The sequence below is a fragment of the Cetorhinus maximus genome, chromosome 15 (assembly GCF_964194155.1).
Source record: "Cetorhinus maximus chromosome 15, sCetMax3.hap1.1, whole genome shotgun sequence".
Classification (NCBI taxonomy): domain Eukaryota; kingdom Metazoa; phylum Chordata; class Chondrichthyes; order Lamniformes; family Cetorhinidae; genus Cetorhinus; species Cetorhinus maximus.
Genome location: NC_135893.1, coordinates 68220333 through 68240783, shown reverse-complemented (window position 1 = coordinate 68240783; position 20451 = coordinate 68220333). Strand labels below are relative to the sequence as shown.

Below are 20451 nucleotides of genomic sequence, written 5' to 3'. Positions count from 1 at the left end.
CATATTGAGAAATTTCAGAATCCCTAATTCAGAGATAAGTATTTTCGGTAAACTGGTTACAATTTATTTGGATTCAGCTGCAGTCGACGTTGGGGATGGCAAGGGGATGTCAGCAACTCAGCCTTGACATGGTGCCTTAATGAAAAGTTCCATTGGTCTAAAGGCCTCTCTTGATCAAATTAACCTTGTGCTAGATTGCAACGGTAGGGAAGCACCATCCTTTACAAGAGGAATCTCTTGTCCCACTTTCTTTAACCACCTGTCAGCATATGCGTAAGGGGACTGCTGGAACTAGCTGGCTGAATATTTACTGGGTGTTTCAATACATTGCCAGGTTGTCATCTAGTTTCAATGGATGGGCATTTCATAGCATAGTACATAAATGTTGTTGCTGCTGCTGCTTGTAGCTACTCCTGCCAGGAGATCTGCTGTCATGGTATGTCATGCTCTTCTGCCTTGTGCCATCCTCACACATCCACTGTAGCTTGTCTGCAAATGCTCTGTGGTGTCGATCATCCAACTATGCCTAGGTCTTTCTGCTGCCCTCCACTTTGCTCTCTGGAAGAGATCTCTGTAGCTTTTCAGCTTTGATCAAATGGCCGAAATGCTGACATTTTCATTTCTGGATGTCACTTTGTAGAGTTCTTTTGCTCTTGCAATTTCAAGCACCTCTTCAGTTGTCTGATAGTCTGTATATGGAATTTTAAGCAAGCGCCTTAGCATTCACATTTCAAAGATCTCTATTTTCTTCCAGAGATCTTTACTTATTATCCAGTTTTTTGAGACATACAGGAGCACGGATAGAATGCCATACCTTATGAGTTTTTTTACTTTGTTGCAAACTTGAGTTTTCTTGTTATTAACACATCCCTTGTCTTCACGAAATTCTGGCTATCTCTATCCTTCTTCTGACTTCAGCATTGCATCTACCATTTTCTGTTATCATTTGTCCTAAATAGACAAATTTATCTACAGTTGCAATATAACTTTTGCAAAATAGTTATTTTTCATTTAACATCCACAAAAATAAGTTGTTGTCTGCTCTGCGTCAGAGATGAGAGGCAAACAGTCAAACCAGCCCAATTTATAATGAACATTTGGAGGCTGTAAAGTAACCGATACATTGAAGGCAATTATGACTTTACCTGCCCGTTGGGAGACTGACGGGATCATGTACAATGGAGAGTAATATTGGACAGAGTGTAAACCAGCCTTCTATCTGATCCAGTGGGTTTGCTGCTCAGTGAATTAGTTTAAAATTACTCCTAATGGGTGGTTAAAGGAGTTGGATATCTTTTTTGACAATGTTCTGCTTAGCATCTTCAGGTAAATTCAACAAACTCAAAATCCACCTCTCGCAGTGACTTCTGCACGTCAATAGATGAATAGACAGCAACCAATTTTGGTAAATGCTGTGTGAAAAATGCCTGTTTTGTAAACTTGCTGTACTGTGCTGCGTATTGCCCAACCTTAGATACACTGAGTCCTACTAAAAGCTTGCAGGGTTCTGTGAAAACTTACCGTTGTCAGCATCTCTTCCCCAACCACCACCACCCCTCCTCCCAGTTGTCATGACAACCCTCTGGCTGGCTTCCTTTCATCTGCCATGCAAATAGAAAATCCCACAAATGCCAATGAGTCAAAAAAGAGCGAATATTATTGTTGGGAGTCCAGTTGATCTCCTGATTTTGTCTCACACAGAATTACATAGAAATTATGGCACAGAAACAGGCCATTCTGCCCAACTGGTCCATGCTGATGTTCTCCCTCCTCCCGTCCCTACTTTATGTAACCCCATCAGCATATTCTATTCCTTTCTCTCTCACCTACTTATCTTCCTTCCCCTTATATGTATCTATACTGTTCACCTCAACCATTCCAGATGTTAAAACATTATCAGGCAATGCTTCCAAGCATAAAAACTGCCCATTATTTACAGATCATCAAAGGCAAAAATGCCCTCTGGCTTCTCTTTTCCACCACAAACTGTCTTCTTAAAATACCCTCTCTGCATCCTCCACCCTCAACTTCAATGTGCAAGGAGCTCATAATTTTTTTGTTATAATGATCGAGACCACCTATTCAGTTGCCTTTGCTGCTTCCCTCCCTTCCCCTAGCCCACTTACTCTTTGGTCCCCCTTGCCCTAACCCTGAATTTGCATCTTTCTCTAATTTCTCTCCTATCTTCCCTCATGCCTTTTTGGGCTCATCTTATGGATGAGACCCACCCCCTGCTCTCTTGATCCTATTCCTACCAAATTACCTCCCCCCCCTCCATCTTGAGCTTCCCTTTCCTTTCCAAGACCCTTGAATGTGTTGCTGCCTCCCAAATGCATGTCCATCTTTCTCAGAACTTCATGTTTGAATCCCTCCAATAAGGTTTCCACTCCTGATAGTACCAGAATATCTCTCATCGAAGTCACAAAATACACCCTATGTGACTATCACAAAGGAAAATTATCCCTCTTTGTTCTTCTCCACCTGCCTTTGACATCTCTAAATTCTGCTCCAGTGCCTCTCCACTATCGTCCAGCTGGGTGGGACTGCACTTGCCTGGTTCTGTTCTTATCCATCCGGTCATAGCCAGAGAATCACCTGCGATGGCTTCTCTTCCTGCTCCCACACCATTACTTCTTGTGTCCCACAAGGATCGATCCTTGGCCCCACCTCCTATTTCTCATCTACATCTCTCCGGGATATCATAGAGTCATAGAGGTCTTCAACCACAGAAAAAGGCCCTTTGGCCCATCGAGTCTGTGTCGGTCAAGCAAGTACCTAACTATTCTAATCCCATTTTCCAGCATTAGGCCCATAGCCTTGTATGCCATGGCATCGCAAGTGCAGATCCAAATATATCGTCAGAAGGCACAACATTAGTTTCCACATGTATGCTGACAATACCCAACTCTACCTCACCACCACCTCTCCTGTCACCTTTGCCATGTCTAAATTGTCAGACTGCTTGTCTGACATCCGGAACTGGATGAAATTTCCTGCAACTAAATATATGAAAGATAGATAATATTTCGGTCCCTACCACAATTTTCGCTCCCTCACCATTGACTCCATCCCTCTCCCTTGCAGCTATCTGAGGCTGAATCAAACTGCATGTAACCATGAGGACCTTCCTAGCACACCTTCAATAAGACTACCTGCCTCCATCCCTATTATATCATTTAGCTCTGCCCTTGCCTCAGTTTATCATCTGTTGAAACCCTCATCCATACCTTTGTTACCTGTAGACTTGACAGTTCTAATGCACTCCAGGCCAGCCTCCCACATTCTATCCTTGGCAAATTTTAGGGCAATCAAAGCTCTGCTGCCCGTGTCATAATTTGCACCGAGCCCCGCTCATTATTTACACTGTCCTTACTGATCTACGTTCCCTCCCAGTTAAGCAATGCCTCGATTTTACCATTTTCATCCTTGTTTTGAAATTCTTCTGTGGCCTTGCCCTTTCTGTGATCTACTGCAGCCCTACAGCCTTCCTAGATCTCTGAGTTCCACCAATCCTGACCTCATGAGCATTCCCAAATTCAGCCTCCCCATCATTGGTGAATGTGCCTTTATCTGCCTAGGCCAAAAGCCTCCATATACCCTCCAAAAACCTCTCTGCTTCTCAAACACTCCTTCCTCAATTAAGATGCTCAAAATCTTCCTCTTTGATCAAGCTTTTGGTCACCCGGTCAGAGAAGCTAACAAAGTTCCACAAAATAATGATTATGGCATGTCAAAACAGTGGTGAGTTTTAGGCTGTTTTGCATCTTAATAATCAATAGATTTTTAATTTTTAAAGAAGAGAAAACAAGGTGATATTTTTAATTTTCAAGACATATACAAGACCATCGATTGCCCAAAAGGTTACGCTAGCAATTACTCTCCCATATTCGATCCTCGCTGCCTCCAGGTCACAAGGGCATGCTACGCCTCTGAACTCAGTTCACGGAGACACTGTACCCATGTCACTCCATCTCCTTTCAGACAAACACTCTCTCCTCCTCTGATGTTCCCAGGCTATGTTGGACCCTTTGTCCTTCCTCTTTCCCAGTTCAAATTTGCTTAATATTAAGAGTAAAAGAGCCACTTTTAATTACTCTGATGAGGTCGAAAGAAAAATGAGTACTTAAAACAATTACAAGCTGGAACTCAGGTGTAGCAAAAGAACTTTACATAATCGAGCTGGCTCTCGTATTGTTAGTATTTGATATATTACACTAGAGAAACTATTAAAGATGGGTCATCCACTGAACAGTCCTTACTATCCTGCAATGCGTTCTGTTTCCCATATCTTTATAAAATAAAAATACATAAATATATTTTGTTTATGGCATTTTTATTCCCCTGCCTCCCTCTCTCGCATTTAGCTTCACACTTAAATGGCAAACTCTACAGCTCTTCTGCAGTGTTGACAACAGTGACAGTTCTGGTTACTGTGAGAACTGCAAGTTGAGGATGCCCTAACTACATTAGGTTGGATATCAGTGCTACAAATCATACATTTTGCAAACTAAGCAGAATGTAAAAATCTGTAAAACCACCGAAGAAAAAGATTAGTTTACAAAATGTGCGGCTTATTTTGCATGTGAACATTTATTATATTATTTCAGGTCAGATTTATATCCAAATTATATCAAATTTAATTGACACAAGCATGAGTTGCAAAAATAAACATTGTCAGAAATGATTAAAATATTATGCAGTGTATTTTTGTTGTTTTTATTCCCTCTGTACATCACAGTGCCAGTGTTTTAGAGAGGATATTCAGTGGATTTGTTTGTTCAATATATTCTCCTTGAGTCCTCCTGCCTGAAGGCAGGTCTGACCCACAGTACCACACCCTCCACCGCGGGTAGGGTAAGGAGGCAGGTCCCAAATCCATCCCAGCTAGAACAGGAATCAAACCTCCTGCTTTGGCACCAATCTGATCCAACCGGCCATCGAGTCTACCAGCCCCCATGGAGCCCGAATTGCTGTGGCAGCATGCAATTTTACATGTATGGTATAGTCTGGAGCTATGGATTGTGATGGTAGAAGCTCCAACATGCTTCCCATCGCATGGTTGACCAGGAATCTCTCCTGCTCTTACCGCCTGCCATTGGCACATGTTGGAAGGGTTTACAAGTTAATGCTCAGCCTGTTTGGCTGCATCATGAATGCACCTTCCTTGGCCATCAAGTCTTGGAGTGGAACTTGGACCCGGAACTTCTGGCTCAGAGGCAGGGACACAACCCACTGTGCCACAAGATCTCCTGTTCAATACATTAGTTCAGATGAAACCTTAACAAAAGTATCATGGACAGAATGTATCTGCTCTCTTACTGCCTGTAATCAGTATGTTTTGAATGGAAAGAGGCATGTCTTTTCCCCGTCAAGTGTGTATTCCAATTAAATATTTCAGAGGAAGCTTTTGTACATTTAAAATAAAAAAGGTTATTTATTCTCACACACTTACCCTGAATTAACACAACATCACGCACACGCACACACACGCACATGATACAGATGAAGATAGTGCACTTTCACAGATTACAGTTAATTCCATTTCTGATTTACAATTTCTGGTCTTCCGAGTGTCAGGTCTGTGGTTTCTTGAATGGATTTGATGATTTAAAGTTGAAGTGAGAGTATTCTAAAGTGAAGAGTTTGCAGCAGGTTGTGAGGTTTCTTGTAGTTGACTATCCAGGAGGTTGGTTCTCAGGTGAACTTTTGAAACTGGAACAGGTTAAGTATTTTGGCTGTTTGATGACTTGCTAGTTTCAGAGTTTAGTTCTTAGACTGGCTGATGATTGATGGTTCTGATGGATCTGCTAGGTCCTGGGGAAATAAAGATGCAGTCTCTGAAAACAGCTTAGATCACATGACCACTGGGCTAAAACTTCTGAGGCCCACCCAGCCTAGTTTGGATGGGGGAGGCCATCATGATACAATGGGAAGTTGAGAGAGGCTATTGAGTTTTGTCCAGTATGAAACATGGAGACAGGTAGTCTGGAAACTCTATAGTCTTTAGATGTTGGCCTATTCTTAAACAATGAGATGTGAGAATTCCACAAATGGCTATGAGGTACCCTCACCAATGCCCGTGTTTAATTAGGCAGTCACCAGAGACTGGATACTGTCTGTAGCCCAAATGTCAAAAGTCGCACGATTTGCGGCAGCCATCTTAACAGTTTGTTTGTGTCCAAATTTTTTTTCAAGTATTGCCAGAAAGTTCATAAAATGACATGCATTAACTGGGCATGACAAAAGCTATAACCAATTTTTAATATTGGATTTTCGAAGGCCCAGAGCGTTAGAAAATTACACTTACATCTCTGAGATCTGGGATCAACTCAAGACCAGAGTGAGATAGGAGTCTATAAGGTTCCTATATGAATTGATTCAGGGCAAAGTCTCAATCCAGCCTCCTTGATTGGCACCTCATCTACTACCTTAAACATTCAGTCCCTCCACTGATGTGCAGTAGCAGCAGTGCATACCATCTACAAGATGCACTGCAACAACTCATCAAGGCTCCTTTGACAGCAATTTCCAAACCTGCAACCTTTACAAGGAAAGGGCAGCAGATGCATTGGAACACCACCACCTGCAAGTCCCCCTCCAAGCTGCATACCATCCCTTCACTGTCACTGGGTCAAAATCCTGGAACCCCCTACCAAACAGCACAGTGGGTGCACCTACACCTGATGGACTGCAGCAGTGCAAGAAGGCAGCTCAACAGCAACTTCTCGAGGGCATTTAGGGATGGGCAACAATTGCTGGCCTTGCCAACGACACCCGCATCCCAAAAGTGATTAAAAGAAAATTGGAAATTCTTGACTGTAAAGGAGGAAAGGACACCTGCATTTATACAGCACCTATCATAACAGCAGAACATCCCAAAGCACTTTACAGCCAATGAAGTACCATTTTGCAGCCTAGTTACTGCTGTAATGTAGCAGATCTTTTTGTGCACAACATGGTTCCCCAAGCAGTAAGGTTTTACCCTCATATAGATTACACATTGTTTTGCTCAAAAATACATGAAACCCATTCTGGCTCTCATAATTCTTTTCATGGAGTTTGAAGGGCTGCACACTTGGAAAGTTAATGTCCAGAACTTACAAAGTTGACATCAGATCCTCCAGTCACACATTCACTCCTGTGAATGATCTTTCATTTTCATTTACAATCATCCATGGAAATTCATATTACTTCTATGGACATCCTTGAATTATTCATAATCCATCCAACTCCAAACATTCACACTACTTTAACATTGGACAGGATTAACCGGTCGGCGAGCGTGGTGGGGGTTTGGGGGGACCCGCACGCCGACGCGTAAAATGATGCAGGATGATGTCGGGCGGAACTCCCAACAACACCCTGCGTCATTTCAATTTTCAGGTCGGCGGGGGCACAGCCGAATCAGCTGTGCGCCCTGCCGACCGGTCAATGGTCAATGAGGCCATTTAAAAACTAGTTGCACGAGTTAAAGTTCCTGCCCGTCCAACTTTAAGATTGGCGGGCAGGCCGGGAGTCCTGGCGAGCTTCAGAAAAAGCATGAAACCTTATCCACACGTGGGATGAGGTCCCAAAGGGAAAATGTCTTTGAGGAGGAATAGATCAATGTAAATTTCACTCTTTCTGTCTACTTATACAGAGCCTCCCACGGAATATTCCAGCCACCATTATCTCTCAGACTTTCTGCCAATCCTGTCAGAAGAGGAATGGACAGGAGCAGGAGAGTTCATCAACATCAGAGGAATCTCCTGAAGACAATGAATTTTTTGTGCAGGAGCCACGACTAAGACGGAGACCAAATCTTAAAGTTTACGGAATTGTATGTAACTGTTAATTTATAAGATTAGCAAAAGTTATTTGGTTGAAGGTTCAAGTGAAATGCCCTACTTTTTGATGCAGACTGAAGATCTCCTGTATGTTGTAAGCTGAAGTGTTCAAAGCTCTTGCTACATTAAGATATGAATCATTTTTTGAAGGATGAGGGACAGTGATATAATGACTGGTTGTGTGTTTGACTTACTGCTGATGTGAAAGGAGTCCAAGTAAATTCAATTCAGTCTTTGCTGAATGTGGCCACACAGCACAGTGCTGGCCCTAATTTGCACTGATTAGTATCTATCAACTTGGGACTAAGCCATAACCGTGATCTAAAAACAAGACTGGACTATAGTACAATGTCCAAGATCAATAGAGACAGTGTGAGGTGATGCAATGGTGTAATCTAAGCCACTTCTGATTATACTGGTGTCCTTTATCTTCTCGTTTACTTTAGAATTTTCTTCATTCTTTTGTACTCTTCCTGTGCCACACATTTTCTCTGGTGAAGTCCGTAGGGTGGAGATCAGCTTCTGGGCTGTCCCTGACGTCAGTAAACCAGTTTCCCCTTATTCCTTGAAAGGAAACTCCTCAACCTCCACTTGACTGCCCTCCAGGGCAACATGATTAAAATAGGAAAATTACTACATGGGACTATTTGTGATCACAAACACACACACACTGCTGCTCCGTGCTGGAGCTTGCCAGAGCTGGAATGTGTCGTGGCACATACTCAATTTCAAGTTGCTGGAAAAAAATCACACCAGTGTTTCATTCATTCCTTTTACACTTGGAGTGGGTCATTTTGACTTTGCATGATGGTGTAAAATGAGCAATTTCCATTGACTTCCAATAGATATGCAAATTGAGAGAGATTATAATGGGTGTCTGAATTGGTATCGCTTGTTTTACTCGGTTGCCCAAAGTCAAAATTATCAACAGCATGTTTATTTCAATCATTGTATTAGATATGCTTTATAAGCCTAAATATAATGTGTTTGATCATGACATCTGACTAAAAAGGTACCCCCACATCAGTTATTCATATGATCTCTGTGCCCCTCAAAGTTTTTAATTTCCTATGCATCTTCCTAACCTATCTTGGTGTCAGCTGTGGCTCAGTTCATAACACCTTCGCCTTTGAATCAGAGGGTTGTGGGTTCATGTCCCACTCCTGGAAACCAAGAACTGCGATTGTACTCGAAAAGAGTTGCAATCTGTGACTGTTGGTAACTCAGAAGAGTTTCCCAATTACCCATATGTGAATATAATGTCAGCCATTAACCATCTGACCTCATTACAGCCTTGGTCCAAACATGGACAAATAATTGAACTCCAGAGGTGTCTTGTCCTTGATATCAAGACAGCATTTGACCAACTGTGACATTAAGAAGCCCTAGCAAAGCTGGAGTCAATGGGAATCAGGGGGAAAACTCTCCACTGGTTGGAGTCATACCGAGCACAAAGAAAGATGGTTTTGGTTGTTGGAGGTCAATTATTTCAGTCCCAAGACATCATTGCACAAGTTCCTCAGGGTAGTGTCCTAGGTCCAACCATCTCCAGCTGCTTCATCAATGACCTTCCTTCCATCATAAGGTCAAAGGTGGCGATGTTCACTGATGATTGCACAATGTTCAGCACCATTCATGACTTTTCAGATGCTAAAGCTGTCCACGTCCATTTTCAGCAAAACCTGGATAACATTCAGGCTTGAGCTGATAAGCAGCAAGTAACATTTATACCACACAAGTGCCAGGCAATGACTATCTCCAACAAGAGAAAATCTAACCATCTCCCCATGACATTCAATGGAATTACCATTGCTGAATCCCCCACTATCAACATCCTGAGGGTTACCATTGACCAGAAACTGAACTGGACCAACCATATAAATATTGCACCTGCAAGGGCTGATCAGAGGCTGGGAAACCTGCGCTCCTGACTCCCCAGAGCCTGTCCACCATCTACAAGGCACATGTCAAGAGTGTGATGGAACACTCTCCGCTTGCCTGGATGAGTACAGCTCCAGTAACATTCAAGAAGCTTGACAGCATTCAGGACAAAGCAGCCCAGTTGATTGGCACTTCTTTCACCACCTTCAACATCCATTCCCTTCATCACCCATGCACAGTGGCAGCAGTTTGTGCCATCTACAGGATGCACTGCAGCAACTCAGCAAGGCTTCTTCAACAGCACCTTCCAAACCTGTGACCTCTACCACCTAGAAGGACAAGGGGAGCAGACACATGGGAACACCATCACCTCCAAGTTCCCCTCCAACCCACACACCTTCCTAACTCGGAAATATATCGTCGTTCCGTCACTGTCGCTGGGTCATAATCCTGGAACTCCCTTCCTAACAGCACTGTGGGTGTTCCTACACCACATGGGCTGCAGCGGTTCAAGAACGTGGCTCACCACCACCTTCTTGAGGGCAATTAGGGATGGACAATAAATGCTAGCCTAGCCAGCAATGCCCACATCCCATGACAGAATAAATAAAAAAGCTCCCATTTTTCTTTTAATCATTTTAAGAATTTATCCCCTCTTGTCATCTGTGTGTTCCCTCTTATCTTCTCTATATTCTAATTTTTATTCTAAAAGCTATTCATCTGTCATTTCTTTTCAGCTTTTATAGGGTCCATACCTGAAATGCTAATGAGTCTGGTTTCTCAACAGCTGCTGAATGCTTCCAGCTTTTCCTATTTTTGTTTCAGATTTGCAGCAGCTTTAGTTTTGTTTAGCTTCTCCACCCTTCTCCAGACTGGGCCTTCCTCAATCCCCACCCCACTCTGTGAATTGCAAATCAGCCAGAATACTGCAACCTTTTTTCTTATTTGCACTAAAGCTTAAATCTCCATTACCTGTGTCTTTGCCAAGTTCCACAGGTTACATGAAGCTCAGTGAATTGACTAAGAGTTTCACCATCATCTTCAAATCCCTTTGTCTTAGTCCCTGCCTGACTCAGCCATTTATTCTGACAGTGCCTCCCCAGATGTGACCTCCACTTCTCCACCATTGGCCTATTTTTAATTCTCCATTCCCCCTTTTCCAATGACCAGACTCCTGGAGCGACTATGCACCCATCTTTTGGAACTCCCTCCCTAAAATTTCCTCCTTGCCACCCTCTTTCAGAATTCAAAAACCAGTTAAATAACATTTGTTTCCCCCAATCCATTTGTAGCATTTCTCTCCTGCTGCTCAGAGTCCATTCATTGTCCTTCACCGGATAAAACATTCTGACTTCTGTACGTGAGAAGTACCAGGAAAGCCAATGTTGTTTTGATTGTTGACAGGCTGCCAAATAATTGCACCATTTGGGACATGCACATGCAAGTGAGCAAGTGTTTTCCATGGTGCACACATTGCGATCTGTTTTTCCTTATTTTAAAGGCGTTTTAATGTTGAATATTTCAGTGAAGCCTATTAAAGACGTGTGCATATTGCACAAGATTTATTTTTAATGTAAAATATCCTGTTTTACTTTTTTTTATTACTATTTATCAAATTTAGGGAAGGCCAAAGTCTCCATGCACTTTCCCCAGACAACAAGATTATCAAGGTATGTAGACACAACAAACAAACTTTCCGATTTGAAGATCTGTTTTATTGGGCTTCCAGCAAAAAGCCACTCATACTGAACCTATTAGGCTCTTAGGCTCTCAACCAGTAAAATGAGATAGGATGCATGAACTGTGCAGAGTGACATTATCATTAGAAGATGTGCTTTGTGATAAAGCTTAATGCATAAACCCAGGCACTTATGAAGCAGATGAAACACTTAGTCCATGTGATCTCCTGGACTGGTTTTGATTGTTTGAGGAAAGGAATTTTCCAGAGTTTTTTTCCCCCCTTACTCACCCTGGGTTATTTCTGTTTTTGCCTCTCCCAGGAAATTACATGGCTATGGGAGGTGGGTGAGAAGTGTTTAGTAATGATGCTCTGGCCCTCATGTTGGCTTGATGGACCAACTGGTCCTTGCCTGCCTGACAAATTCAGATGTTCGTATGTTTGTAAAAAACTAGTACCTTTGTTTTACATCTGGGTTTTTCTGCTCTGCCACATCATTAGAAGCTCATAGGAAACAGTTAAAAAATAACAAGCTTGGATTTCTACACATGCTTAAGATATCCATTTCAGATGCACTGTATCATGATTTAAGCTTTGAAATTTGCATCATCAAATGCAAGTGTATGAATGCTTAATGTGTGGAAGTTCTGGGTCACTAAGCTTGCACTATTGGTAAATGAAGGATGTGAATGCTAATACAGAGCATGCTTTCACTTTGGGCACCTGGGAGGTAATATTGCTTTTTGACTGTTGTATAAATCGCACTGTATCTGTTTCGTCTCTTGTTTAACACTGATTTTCAGAAAAGGGAGTTTTGGGAGTCCATTTTGCAGAACCATGCTTCAAAGCACAAACAAAGCCAAGCCTGAAGAAAGGTTATGCCTGAAACATTAACTTGCCTTTTCTCTCCACAGGTGGTGATTCACTTCCTGTGAAAATCTACCATTTTTTTTTACATTGAGTTTACAGCACAGTAATACAGGCCATTTGGCCCAACTGGTCTATGCTATAGTTTATGCTTCCCATGAACCTCCTCCCACCCATCTTCATCTATTGTACCCTTCTGTTCCTTTCTCACTTGCAGCAACAACAAGTTGTATTTATTTTCTTCTTGAGTTCTCTGCCTAAAAGCAAGTCCAACCCACAGTGCCATACCCTCTCCTAAGGGTGGGGCAAGGGGTCAGGTCGCAAATCCAGCCCAGCTGGAGCAGGACTCAAACCCCATGCTGTTGGCACCAATCTGATTTCCATTGGCTGTCCAAACAACTGAGCTAAACAGCTCTCCCTGAGGGAGTCTGAGTTGCTGTGGCAACATACACTTACACATGCATGTTGTAGCCTGGAGCTATGGATAGTGATGGGAGATGCTCCAACATTCTTTCCATCATATGGCTGACCAGGAATCTCTCCCACTCTTACTGCCTGCCATTGCATATGTTTGAAGGAATTACAAGTTGATACTCAACCTGTTTGGCCGTATTATGAATGCACCTTCCTTGGCCATCAAGTCTTGGAGTGGGATTTGAACCCAAAGCTTCTGGCTCAGAGGCAGGGATGCTCCCCACTGCACCACAAGACCTTCTTCTTGTATTTATATAGTATCTTTAATGTATTAAAATGTCTCCAGGCGCTACTGAGGAGCATTATAAAGCAAAATTTGATACTGAACCACATCAGGAAATATTTGGGCACATGACCAAAAGCTTGGTTAAAGAGAGGTTTTATGGAGTATCATAAAAGAGGAAAGAGAAAAAGAGACAGAGAGGTTTAAGGAGGGAATTCTAGAGCTTGGGACTTCAGTAGCTGAAAGCATGGCTTCCAATGATGGAGCAGTTAAAATTGGAGATATTCAAGGAGCCAGAATTCAAGGAATGCAGATATCTCAGAAGTTTATGGGGCTGGAAGAGATCACAGAGACAGGGAGGTGCAAGGCCAGGGAGGGATTGAAAAACAGGGATGAGAATTTTAAAATTGAGCGATTGTTTAAGTGAGAACCAAAGTAGGTCAGTTAGCACAAGAATGATGGGTGTATGGGATTTGGTACAGGTAAGGACATGGGCAGCAGTGTTTGGGATGACTGCAAGTTTATGGAGGGTAGAATGTCAGAGGCTGGCCAGGAGTGCATTGAAATAATCAAGTCTAGAGGTAACAAAGGCATCGCTGATGGTTTCAGCAGCAGATGAGCTGAGGCAGGGATGGAGTTGGGCAATGTTATGCAGGTCAAAATAGGTGGCCTTAGTGATAGCACAATATGTGGTCACAGGCTCATCATGAGGTCAATTGTGACACCAATGCTCACAACAATCTGATTCAGTGTCAGCCAGTTGCCAGCAAGAGGGGTGGAGTTGGTGGTTAGGAATCAGTTTGTAACAGGGACCAAAGACAATGGCTTTGATCCTCATGATATTTAATTGGAGAAAATTATCTTGCTTCCTTTTATTCCCAGAATCACAGAATCGTTTGTGCAGAAGGAGGCCATTCGGCCCATCGTGTCTGCACCGGCTCTTTGAATGAGCATTATGACTCAGTGCACTCTCCCGCCTTTTCCCTGTTACCCTACACATTGTTTATATTTAGATAATCACCTAATGCCCTCTTGAATGCCTCAGTTGAACCTGCCTCCACCACACTTCCAGGCAGTACATTCCACACCTGAACCACTCGCTGTGGGAAAATATTTTTTCTCACATCGCATTTGCTTCTTTTGCAAATCCCTTTAAATCTGTACCCTGTCATTCTTGACCCTTTTAAAACCAGGAACGGTTTCTCCCTATCTACTCTGTCCAGCCCCCTCATGATTTTGAACACCTCTATCAAATCTCCTCTTAGCCTTCTCTCCAAGGAGAACAGTCCCAAGTTCTCCAATCTGTCTTCATGGCTGAAATTCCTCATCCCTGAAACCATTCTTGTAAATCTCTTCCGCACTCTCTCAATGCGTTCACATCTATCCTAAAGTGTGGCATGCAGAACTGTACACAGTACACCAGCTGAGGCCTAACTCATGTCATATACAATTTCAGCATAGCCTCCTTGTTTATTGTACTCTATGCCCCTATTAATAAAGCCTAGGATACTGTATGCTCTATTAACTGCTCTCTCCAATTGTCCTGTCACCTTTTATGACTTATGCATATATACGCCCAGGTCCCTCTGCTCCTGCACACCATTTAGAGTTGCACCCCTTACTTTATGTTGTCTCTCCATGTTCTTCCCGCCTATACTATTCGTCTCAACCAGTCTATGTGTTTGTGAGGTCCACATCCTAACCACATTCTGGGTAAAGCAGTTACTGCTGAATTCCTTATTGGATTTTTTTGTTGTCAATTGCTATTGTTTGCATATCTTTCTTTTTATTTCCACTCTCAGGAATTTTGGAGAAACCTGCTTAAATCCAGCATTACTCATATCTTAAACGAAAGCACATTCGGTATTCCTCTGTAGCAGTCTCCAGCACCAGAATCCATTTCGTTTAGAAAGTTTTAGGTGCTACATTAAATGAATACTGGGATAGACTAGCTGAAAATCTGATTCCAAATGGTAGCCATGGAAATGTTAGCAAGAGATCGGAGCAGCAAAATAGATTACTCTTTTAAAAGGAACCACTGGAAGGAAAAAATAAATTAGCACAGATTGTTCAGTCAAGGTCCATGCATCAAATAGCTAGTGTTTGTAATTTTAATTATAGAGTGAGCTGCTTTAAAGGGGCACTGGCTTTGGAAAATAAATTGGGAAGACTGACTCCATTTGTATGCAGACATGCAACACAAGGTTATAAATGATATTGAAGCAGACATTTAAAAATCAATTTTGCCGAGTATATCTTTGTGAAGACTGTGCCCCTTTAACCCTCACTTCTTCAAAACATTGGCTTTAAGAATGTAATCACCCTAAATTATTTCAGAGGCCCTTCAAGAGTGTGGACATAATGACAAAATGTTGAAAACAATACATTGTGATTAAAGTTCAGGCTATTGAGCCTCCACTAATTAATTTAAAATTTGAGGAATGTCTATTGAAGTATTTATAATGACTTTCCTAACAAGCTATTTAGATGTACATTGTAATCTATAGAGGATGGGAAGTTGGCATGTTTTGCTTCATAACCTGATGAAATCTGCCCAACATTCTGAAAGTTATTTTTTGCTTCATAAAGATGCTTCTCATGTGTTTATTGTACACACAAAATTTCTTTTCAACCTATATTATGCTTTTATTTTATTTTATGCTTTTATTACTTTTTAAAATGAGCGGCGTGATGACATAATGGATTGAGATGAAAAGAATGGTGGCAGGTTGCAATTTGTGCTCTCTCCTCTTGACGACTATTATGAGTTTTCCGATACATTAACAGATACATGATACCTATTGTCTTACGTTACTGACTTTTGAACTCCTCATCCTCCAATGTATTTAGATGAAGATTTGTCAGATGTCAGCAGCACCAAGATGGAAACTCCTAATTCCATTAATGGCTGTGATCCTCTGAGTACAATGGTAAGTAACTTTGACAGCTATTTATAACCCTCTCTAGGCGTATTTTACTTGTCTGCCATGTTAACGCTTTGAGAATTATTCTGGCATCAGAAACAAAGATACAATGATTTGCGAAATGTTCTGATTGAAGTGTCAGAAAAAAAATATTGAATGAAAAACATTCGTCCGTGTCTCATCTTGGCTGTTTAGTGGCAGTGAAGTTTGATGAGGCAGCCCAAGCATAATACATAAAGCTCAATAAAGCCTGTAAACCACAGAAAGAATTCAGTCACTGAAAATTCCCCTCAGGAATGCCAGAAACACCACGTAAACTGGAGCTTCCGTAATCTTCCACCAAAATTATGCCAGCCAATCAGGAAAGTGTCGAGGAAATTGCTGGTAAATATGAAGAAATATAAGGTAGTGCTAACTTGGTGTTAAAATTGCTAAGGATGAAGTTGGAAGAGGTTAAGCAGTTTTAGCTGACTATACATTCAGCACACCCAAATATTGCAGATCAACCACCAACAAAACAAATATAATGCTGGCCCCAAGAGTCAAAACAATAGAGAACAGTAATATATTTTTATATAGAGTCTTTATCGTACAACTTGTCCTAAGACCCTTCACAAATTGGTGTAAGGAAAATAAGTCCTACATTATCACTGTAACAGCACTTCGAAGAAGTACTTCATTAGCGGTAAAGTACTTTGGGATGTCCTGAGATCATGAAAGGTGCTATTGAAATGCAGGTTCTTTCTTTTGCAATATTTAGTTTTTAAAATTTGCAAAAGCTAACAGTTTCTCTGCAGATGAGACAGAAAAGATGTGCATATTTTTTTCAAAATATTTCTCAGTACTCAAGGATAACTAAGTAGGCTTTTGGCTATATTAAGCTAATCCTTTATTGTTGGCATTATGACACCAAGAATAATCAAGTATACAGAAAGGCCAGGATTATTTTTTTATTACTTACTTGATAGTTTCTGTTCTAGTTTATGTGAATCACAAGAAAGCACCCTCAGGCAGTCTATGAAAATGGGCAACAGTCAAAGCTGACAAGCAATTAATAGTTGCTTTACAATGACAATTCATTTATATTCTCCACTCTTTGCTTTACCATTTTCTTCCTCTGTTTTGACCTCAAGGTTCTTTTCCATCTGTATTATGTTTTATTATGAACAGAGAGGGCAAATGGAGAGATGAACTTCTATATAAAAACTGCATAATGCAAGCATTTCTGTTGTCATAGTGATCCAAAATAAACATTGCTGACTTCACCAAGTGCTTTGGCAACCAATTTGATGAGCTTGGAGTGGAAGTGAAGCCACTTTGCAAATCAAATAGAGCCGTTTTATTTACTGTCAGGAATGTGTAGTGCATAAATCTAAATGGGAGCTATTACCAATGTCCCCTTATGTAGGCAGGGTCAGTGCTCGTGTCTTATCTGGTGACTTTGCTTATACAAATTATTGTGAGTAACAACTACGGAGCATTAAAAGTTGGAAGAGAACAACTGAAAGTGGGAGGTAAATGGAATGGATGAAATGATGATAACAATGTATTTAATTTGAAATGATTCTCTGAACCATGAGATCTCAACTTGAACTAGAAAGTTAAATTTTAGCCAGCTGCTTTGTCTGATGGTTACCATGGACTTGAATCATTAGTCACAGTAGCTATCTCTCGAGAAAAATTGTTTCAGAATCCATTTCACTTTAGTGTTGCCAATGCTCACTTTCATTCCAAACGTTAAGCCTGCTGTTACTAGTCTTTCGACTAATTCTTGTAATATTTCTTCTGTGCTTGCTACCTCCCTTGCCGAGCACAACATCACTTGGCCTTTGACAGGAGCTCCTGTCTACACTGTTTATGTTTATTTGTGCTGATGCCATCCTGAGTCGTTTTCTTGGCTATTTTCAGTGGTGGTTCACCATTGCCTTGTTCATATATGCATAGAAGGAAAGTAGCTAGAACAGGTACAAGAATTCAAGTATTTAGGAAGCATAATATCTGCAAATGGAAGGTGCAACAAAGAAATAAGAACAAGGATAGCAATAGGAAAGGATATATTTGGTAAGAAGAGACAGCTGATAACTGGAAAGCCTAATAAACAATTCAACAAGCGACTTGTAAAGAGCTTGATTTGGAGTGCTGTTGGACCTTATGGAAAGAGGAGACGGACTTGCTAAACAACTTTGAAATGTGGGTTTGGAGGAGAATGGAAAGGATCAGCTGGACAGAAAAAATAACAAATAACGAAGTGCTGTGGAGCTTGAATGAACAAAAAGTATATTTTTGAACATGATTAGGAACAGACAGAGGATGAAATTTAATAAGGACCCTGACAGCAGGACAGGAAGTGGGCGCCGCTTCCACTTATGCATCAGGAACTGCCACACATGCAATCACAATTCAGATTATAAGTGCATGCAGCAGGCATATGTCCCACGTACAATTATGCAGTGGGGGACCACTCTCAGCAGCCTGCCTCCACATCAGCTGCTGATGTTGAGGTCACACCAAGGCATTGTGTTCATAAAAGAAAAATTAAGAAGTATTGCGGGCACGGTTGTGGCACAGCTGCTGAGGCACTGTTATGGTATGTATGTTTATATAGACATTGCAATATATTTTGTTCACTTGACTGTTGTGTGCATTATATGCATTGTTGGGACACCTTGCTTCAAAGGGCATATTGCACCGTCATGCTTCATGTTTGGCAGTTGTTGCTGAATGAAGGGGGCTGAAGGACATCGTTGTGTAGGCAACAATGTGGTTAGAGTGTGTGTTAGAGGTCTCTATTGGATGGTAATGTGTGTACCGTGATTTGCATTCTCAAAGCAATGCGACATACTTGAACATGCAGTATCTGCTGGTCTCTCCATAAGTGGCATGCCAAGCAGATTGGCTGAGGTCACAGATGAGCACGAGAAGTGATGTGCTGTTCATGCAATCCTGGCCTTGACAATGTGTGCAAGGAGCAGGGAGATGGCTTGTGATAGTTTCATTGGCTTGAGTGCCAGTGCAAAGCTGATATCCTTGGGGGGAATCATCTTTTTTCATCCTATGTGAGAAACAGTCTACTCCCCTTGGTATTCGAGGGGGTAAAGGACATGTGTAGTGAGGTAGCTCTGGATGGAGACTAATAGAGATGGGCGCACAATCGGAGCAGGCATAGTTTTGCAGGTGAGGAAATGATGGTCAGGTAGGTGCATCACTCATGGTTGGAACAATTGAAGATGAGGTTGCCCCTGACAGCCCTGGCACATGTCTGCATGGCTTGTCATCTGCAGAGCTGCTGTGAGACCTCTGTCCTCCTCCTCATATTCCTCCCCATCATCCTCATCTGAGGAGATTAGCAGCTCCTCCATGTCCGAGATTGGACATTCCTCTCCTCTTTCCATTGCCATGTTGTGCAAGGCACAGCAGATGATGACATTTCCTGGACACCCACTGTTGCTCTAAAGCTCCACCGGACCAGTCAAGGTATCAGAAATGCATTTGAGCAATCTAATGATGTGCTTTGTGATTGCCCTTATAGAGCAGTCTGCAGTGCTGCAGGGCTTTGGGATGACACACTGGTGTCATGAGCCATGCTCTGAGGGGATAGCTCTTGTCACCCAGGATCCAACCCTGTGCTTGGGCACGGACGTCGAATAGCTGTGGCAGCTGGGAGTTCCTTAAGATTTATGTGTCATGGGAGCTCCCTGGGAACAAGCACACATCTACATAATTCTTTTCTGGTGATCACAGACGACTTGAACCTGAACCCCCTTCCGATTTACAAAACGCAGCTGGCTGTTCCCAGGGAGCCCCAGTGGCCAGGCCTGTGTGGTCAATTACATTCTGTACCTGTGGGAACCACACGATGGCCACTAAGCCAATTGCTCAAGTGGCCTGGGCCATCAGCATTTGTTGAGAATCTGATGAATTCGTTGGCCGTTGAACAGGGCATTGGTCACCTCCTGTGTTGCACCTACATGTTGCAGCCTGGGAAATGTCACACCTGTCTCTTGTGGAGCCCTGAAATGAGCCAATAGCATAGAAGTTTATGGTTGCAGTTATCTTGAGAGTGACTGGAATGGGGTTCCTTCCAAAATCATGTGGCTGCAGGTCTTGTTGCAGAAGCGTGCACAGGTCAGTAACCACTTCCCAAGAAAGCTCAGACATCTGGAGGTAGTTGGTGTGCGTTCTGAACATGTGCTGCCGTGCCAATTCTCTTCAGCAATGAAGTCAGCCCTGGTTAGGTTCCTCCTGACCTTCCTTCCCCTCGGCTGACACCAGCCAATGGCCTTGTGGCCTATGTTGTTGTGCAACTCCTCTGCTGAATCCTCTCCTCCAACACCTGAGGATGCAAAAAAAAGATTGGGCATGTGAGTCCCATGGTAAATCCACAAAGTGAACTGTGTGAAGAAGGCAGGCAATAATATGAGCACCTCTGTTGACATGGCCTTCATTCCTAGAGCAGCTGCAGTTCACCAATGGAAATGCATGACACTCCCATAGCCACGCCCAGAACCCCTCCCATCCCACAGTGGCCTCCCACAACAACCTAATCACCTGTGAGGTAAGTTTCCAAGCAGGACCTGA

At 42.3% G+C, this 20451-nt stretch overlaps 1 protein-coding gene across 1 annotated transcript in view; it reads left to right on the top strand.

The window, feature by feature from the left end:
- The window catches only part of card11 (caspase recruitment domain family, member 11), a 225828-nt gene that overhangs the window by 153131 nt on the left and 52246 nt on the right, over positions 1 to 20451 (top strand). The window contains exons 9-11 of the mRNA XM_078558591.1: positions 7640 to 7819; positions 11329 to 11377; positions 15800 to 15879. Coding sequence (XP_078414717.1) covers positions 7640 to 7819; positions 11329 to 11377; positions 15800 to 15879 — 309 coding nt within the window. The remainder of the gene's footprint in view (positions 1 to 7639; positions 7820 to 11328; positions 11378 to 15799; positions 15880 to 20451) is intronic.